Raw genomic sequence first — 6,791 nt, 5'->3', positions numbered from 1 at the left:
GAAAGATCAGGGGACGTCTCGGCCCACGCGCCGCTGCAGGTGGTGGTTGGCCGTCCTGACTCATCGAAAAAATCAACTATTTCCAAAAATTCTCAAATTTTACAAGAATGAAGATCTTAATGAAAGGAATAACTTTCATACCTGCGATCAATGCCAATTTGACTAGGAAAATCCTCAATTTCATGAAAACCCGCAGAAAACCTTTAAAATTGGGTAGTTGTTGATTCGCCACCAAAACGAACTTCGATGCCTCCACCAAAGCTTGGGCCTTGCTCCTGGGGTTGAAAGGAGTCTTTTGGTGGTGGTCATCGATGGAGAAACTCGTCGGAGCCACTGGAATAAGGTTAAAACCGCCGGATGCCCCTGTGGGTTTGTGGCTTCGATTTGTGAATTTGGGTTGGAAATCTAGAATTCTAACACCATAGAGATGTTGGACTCGATGAGAGCTTTCCTTAGACACCGAAATCACCTCAAACGGACATTGGACGAAGGGGATAGGACCGGGTCAAGGAACCGAGTCGGCGGGTTGGAAACAGATCAAGGTGATCCAGTGTACCTCTTCCCTCTCCTTTCCCCTCCTTTCCTTTCTCCGCCATTGGTCACTCTCTCTTTCTCTTCTTTCTCATTGGGCATCCCGCCCCTCCTTTGTCTCCTTTATCCTTCATCTCCACCGCCTATCTTTCCTTTCCTTCAATCTCAGCCACACACGTTGCTTTCTAGATTTGGCTTCAATAATCTGGAGCTTTCTTGATATTAATTAATTTACTAAAATGCCCTCAACTTTAAACGTTAATATCTCATTCGTTATAACTCCAAATTGCATTTTGTTTACGCCCACACGTCTATACAAGGGTACGCCAAGAAAATGAATCTTACATAACTCGACAAAGTGGTCAACAAAAGTCAATGCAGTTGCCTCGAAGGGCATTTTCAAAATTTCACATTTAAAAATTATAAAGACTGTAACTTTTGGGGACGGGTAAGTAAGTGCTTTCACAATTTATTTTAAATATTTAATTATATTACATTTGTTGTAGTTTTAAAATTTAAATAATAAATTATGTTTGACCTTATGACCCTTTAGCCCTCGGTTGGAGATGGTTTTTTGTGACAAAGTTAAAACAAGCCATATGGCCTTTTGACCCTCGGTTAGAGATGGTAAGAAATATGGCATTGCACTGTTTATAAAATATTAATTTCTTGGAGGACCAGAGGACTAAAACAAGCTCTCTGGCCAACCTTTGGTTTGAGATGACCTAAGAGAATTAAATTCTCCAATAGCAATTGTCACCCTAAGGCTAAGGCCCCAAGTTATTTTTATTATTATTTATGGGAAGCAAAGCAAATGATGCACTACTGTCCAACAGAACAAATAACAATTGAGTTTAACTACAAATAAACAAACAAGTATTTAGGGGTGGGTTCGGTTTAAATCGGTTCGGTTTTTTGCCAAAACCGAAACCAAACCGAAATTTCAGTTCGGTTCTTTTTTTTCGGTTCGGTTTTTTCCGGTTCGGTTTCGGTTCGGTTCGGTTTCGGTTTTTTGTTTTTTATTTTTTCAAAAAATGAAAAACATTGAAATTTTAAATTTTAACATATCCAACACAATCATAACATAAGCATTCTAACTAGAATCAAAGACAATGAAAATAAACATTTAAAGTTGAACTAAAATCATCAATCAAGTCTTCCAAAGTCCAAACTAACAACCTCACAACACAAAAATCGTACAAATGACTTAGAAAAGTTTAATTGTATGATGTTGTTCAAAGATCAGGGTTGTTTGCTTGTAACTGCATGTTGACAACTTGATTAGTAAACGTAATGCGTGGGTGGATTTATTTAGTGTGTGTTGGATTCTTTTCCATCACAAATTACCCAAGTAATATACCCGATATAAATGTTTATGGATTCTGTTACATGTTATATGAGAGTAGATTTGGAAAAGAAAGCTGAGGCAGAAGTAGACAGTGCTATGGAGATGGATGTAGGTACTTCAAGAGGAGGTTTGGTTCCGGAACCTTAATAGGTTAGGGTTTAGAGTTTTTATAGGCATTTTAAAAATATTTTGAGCTTAAAGTTTTACAACACATTGGGTTTAGCACATTTTAACTTACAAATTGGGTTTAGAAAATAATACCCAAAACAAATAATTAAATAAAAAAATTAATTTAATTAATTCGGTTTGGTTCGGTATAGTTTGGTTTCTAGATCACTAAAACCGAACCGAACCAAAAGAATTCGGTTCGGTTTGGTTTTTTCAATTCGGTTCGGTTTTTTCGGCTTCGGTTCAGTTTGATTTTCGGTTTTCGATTTTTTGAACCCACCCCTACAAGTATTGAATTATTACAATGCTACATTTTCAACTCCTCTGTCAAAATTAATTATGGCTGGTCAGCATGATATACTATCTTCCCCAAGTAACTAAAGCAAATCATTGTTTATTAGTAGGAAAATGGATTGTTTTTTTTTAAAGGAAAGACGATACAATTTTTACGAGTAATGCTAGAGAAACTATTTATTTAAATTATAGATGTGGTTATGCATGATTAAATTATTATTTAACTGTGAATTAATATGTTTATTTTCTATTAGTAACCTATCACATATTTTGCAAATTTAGTCTGAAAGGACGCCATAAATGATATCATGAGGGTCCTCAAACCTAAATAAATTAAATAAAAAAGAGCCAGCTAAATCCCTCCTCCCTTCACATTTCACACCCGAAACGTCAAAACTAAACCCGGCAAAGCAAATTATACAAACCCAGCAAGCCAAAAGCAGAAAAGCGGAGAAGAAGAGTATCAGAGATTCAGAAATGGACTCCATTAAGTCCTTCAAGGGCTACGGCAAAGTGGACGTGCTCGAAGAGCAGTCGTTCAAGCGCAAAAACCGGAAGCGTCTCATCATCCTCTCAGTCTCCACGGTTGTTCTGCTGGCGGTGATCATCGGCGCTGTCGCGGGAGTATTGATACACAAGCGGAACAACACCTCGTCTTCTACACCCAACTCGACCCCCGGCACTGAGTTGACCCCGGCGGCGTCGCTGAAGGCTGTTTGTGACGTGACCCAGTACCCGACTTCGTGTTTCTCTAGTATATCGGCACTTGAGACCTCGAACACCACCGACCCAGAAGTGATTTTCAAGCTCTCTCTGCAGGTCGCCATTCACGCCGCCGCGAAGCTCCCCGGTCTGCCGGCGAAAATCGGCCGGAACATCGTCAACGACACCCGCCTGGAGAAAGTTCTGGCCGTCTGCGAGGGCTTGTTTGAGGACGTGGTCGACCGGCTCAACGACTCGCTGACCTCCATGGATGTGAATCAGGGTGAGAAGCTTCTGTCCGCCGCCAAAATCAACGACATCAAGACGTGGCTGAGCACCACATTGACAGATCAGGAGACTTGTTTGGACTCTCTGATGGATCTCAATTCGACCCTCGTTCAGGAATTCAAGGCGGCGATGCAGAATTCAACCGAATTTTCGAGCAATAGTTTGGCGATTGTGGCGAAAATTTTGAGTCTGCTGACGAATTTGAACGTTCCGGTTCACCGCAGGCTGCTCGGGGTCGGAGGATCCGAGATGGGTTTTCCCAGTTGGGTTAGTCCGGGGGATAGGAGGCTGCTGCAGGACCGCAATGCGACGGTGGCGCAGATAGTGGTGGCGAAGGACGGGACCGGAGACTTTAAGACGATTCAGGAGGCGGTGGATGCGGTGCCGAAGAAGAGCGAGAACAGGATTGTGATTCATGTAAAGCAAGGGGTTTATTATGAGAATGTGTTGATGGATAAGAGCAAGTGGAATGTGATGATGTTCGGAGATGGGAAGACGAAGACGGTTGTTTCCGGCAACTTGAGCTCTGCGGGCGGCACCCCCACCTTCTCCACCGCCACATTTGGTACTAATTCTTAAACCACCACCACTTCAGTTTAATTAATCTTGTGTTAATTAGTTTCCTAATTTGTCTTCTGTCATTGTTTTGGTTTGATTAATTTCATTCTTGTCTTGAGATTAAACAATCAATGTTAGGATTTAGGAGAAACACCTAGTGAGATAGATGATGTATTTGTTGTGTGATACTATATCTGAAACACTAGGCGCAAATGTGAGTTAGCTCAACTGATCAAGGGCCTCTGGCCGCATATAGAAACGCTAGGTTAATAGGCTGTCCTCCAAGCATCAAGGCATTCTAACATGGCTAGCTTAAGTGAAGGAAATTCCAGTATTCTATGGAAAGGATTCGCTGCCATCGTGGTTTCTTGGATCTCTATACATGGTCTTGTTCTAGAGGACCACAGTGGCGGTGAATCCATTCTAAGAAGTCCTTCTCCCCCATGTGAGGAATGGGAAATGTGAAACGTTGAGGTTGGAGCTAGGAAGGAGACCATACACATTGAGACTCATTTACCTTTCTAAATTTGCGACATTGATAGGGCTAAATTAGGAACCAGTCGCATGGTTTATGCTTCTTCATGTTAACTATGATGTCTGGTGCTACTCTTTCAACAGTTGATATTGTTTGTTCTTTTTTATATTTTTTAGGCTTAGTTTTGGCTACACTCCCTATAACTCGATTTCGATCTCACTTTGCCCCATGAAACTCAAAGGTCGCCACTTTACTCCATGGAACTCGATTTTGATCCCACCTTGCCCTCTGTAAAGCGAATTTTGAGTTTAAGGAGTAAAGTGGCAAGTTTTAAATTTCAGAAAGCATAGTGGGATCAAAATCGAGTTCCAGGAAGTAAAGTGGTAACTTTTGAGTTTCAGGGAGTAAAGTAGGATAAAAATCGAGTTTCATGGATTAAGGTGGCGATTTTTGAGTTTGAGGGAGCAAAATGAGATTGAAATCGAGTTTCAGGAGCTTAGCTAAAATTAAGCCTATTTTTTATGAAAAGTTCAAAGCTTGGATTAAATACAATTAAATTGGACTGGATATCTATCTTGGTGATGTGGGAGGACGGTCGATGCCCACCACCAGGTGCTTGTCTGGTTTATGATTAAATATGTTGCTTGTTGGTCATGTGGTTGGCCCATTTGTTGCATATTTAATTTGCTATGCAAGTTAGCAACTTTGCACAGGCCTGAAATGCAAGTGTTGCCTCTCTATCCTGCATGACATCATGTGGTGGATCAGCTGACTTTTTCTCATTGATTGCCTGAAATTATGTTGTGTTGATGAACATTTGTGCATGTCATGTATTTAACTCTTCAAACAATTGTTCACATTGGCCTGCACCACAGCCATAAGAAAACACAACTCCTTATTGGTTTCTTTGCAAGTACGCATTTTAAGATAATAGAAAGTACCCCTAAAAATTGTCAAGCAATTAGGATGATTGCTTGTGTTCTTGCTTTCACATTCTCTCAGAAAATGTGTTGGGATTTCTTGTTTTCAGACCGAGAGACGTGATAGAGGATTCATGTTTTGATTCAAACTGTTTTATGTTTTAGCCTTCTGGCTTACATGTAAACTTATTTTGTTTGGATTCTTACTGTGATTACATTTTGGATTGCCAGCTGTCACGGGAAAGGGCTTCATTGTGAAAGATATGAGATTCATCAACACTGCAGGAGCAATAAAGCACCAGGCAGTGGCACTCCGCTCTGGTTCAGACCTCTCTGTGTACTACAGATGCTCGTTTGATGCCTTCCAGGATACCCTCTATGCGCATTCCAACCGACAATTCTATCGGGAATGTGACATCACCGGCACCATAGACTTCATTTTCGGCAATGCAGCTGTAGTTTTCCAGGACTGCAACATCCAGCCCAGGCAACCTATGGAAAACCAATTCAACACCATCACAGCACAAGGCAAAAAGGACCCGAATCAGAACACCGGCATTTCAATCCAAAATTGCAGATTCTATGCGCTAGACAGTAATCTCACAGCTCAAACATATCTGGGCAGGCCTTGGAAGGATTACTCCACCACAGTCATCATGCAGTCTGAGATTGGATCATTCTTGAACCCATCGGGCTGGAAAGAATGGGTTACAAATGTTGACCCACCCAACACCATATTCTATGCAGAGTACCAAAACAGTGGCCCTGGATCAGGTGTAGATCAAAGGGTTAAGTGGGCGGGTTACAGGCCTACTCTTACCGATAACGAGGCGGTCAAGTTCACGGTAACGTCATTGATCCAAGGCGATGAGTGGTTACCGTCGACTGATGTAACATTTCAGTCTTCGTTGTGATCCAAAAAGTCAAGAGTTGCTAAAAATTCAAGCGTTGAGAAATTAATCTCTTGAAGAATATGTTTGGTATAATTTTCTGTTTCTCGTTCTATCGTTACAGTTGATAGCCACACATATCTGTTACACTTTTTGTATGCCCCCTTCCTTTCTTAACCTTCTTCGCCATTCTTCCCTGGAAAGTCATGTAGTTACATTCTTTTTATGGTACGCTTGAAAATATATGAAAAATTCTGATCAAGATTTCAAGATTTAGTTGCAAATAGTGTTGAAGAAATACTCTCTTAAATGCAAGAGGTGGGGTGTTTTGTGCATGCGATCCGACGATCACGATCATGTAGTCTGGTCGTACTCGCCCATGAATTTCTCAAGTGAGGAGTTAGAGAGTATAAAGGAGAATGGAAGGGTGAGAGAGGAGGATGGGTTGGCGGGGTTAGAACATTCAGTTTAACACAGAGATGCATAAACGTTTAATGACTTTATTTAACTTAAGAGGGCACTGATTGTAATGGCATATTTTCTTCTTTTTCTTGGTGAATAAGTTTGGGTTTGTAATTGTTTGGTGCAAAAGTTGTCTTGTCCTTATGGGCCTATGG

The 6,791-nt window shown here is 41.0% G+C and overlaps 1 protein-coding gene across 1 annotated transcript; it reads left to right on the top strand.

Annotated features, from left to right (window-relative positions):
- The first annotated feature begins 2,678 nt into the window (after positions 1-2,678).
- On the top strand, positions 2,679-6,450 carry LOC126611490 (pectinesterase 3-like). The gene is made up of 2 exons (XM_050279785.1): positions 2,679-3,896; positions 5,516-6,450. Exons 1-2 carry the CDS (start codon positions 2,819-2,821, stop codon positions 6,196-6,198), a joined length of 1,761 nt encoding a protein of 586 aa, XP_050135742.1. The 5' UTR covers positions 2,679-2,818; the 3' UTR covers positions 6,199-6,450.
- The last annotated feature ends 341 nt before the right edge of the window (positions 6,451-6,791 follow it).

The sequence above is a fragment of the Malus sylvestris genome, chromosome 17, assembly GCF_916048215.2.
Source record: "Malus sylvestris chromosome 17, drMalSylv7.2, whole genome shotgun sequence".
NCBI lineage: Eukaryota > Viridiplantae > Streptophyta > Magnoliopsida > Rosales > Rosaceae > Malus > Malus sylvestris.
This window is presented reverse-complemented; position numbering and strand designations above follow the sequence as displayed.

Excerpts from the sequence above, each read along its gene's own strand:
- LOC126611490 (XM_050279785.1), top strand. The coding sequence starts at position 2,819 with ATGGACTCCATTAAGTCCTTCAAGGGCTACGGCAAAGTGGACGTGCTC. Across the intron at positions 3,897-5,515 it reads CTTCTCCACCGCCACATTTG|CTGTCACGGGAAAGGGCTTC; the intron begins GTACTAATTCTT and ends TTGGATTGCCAG.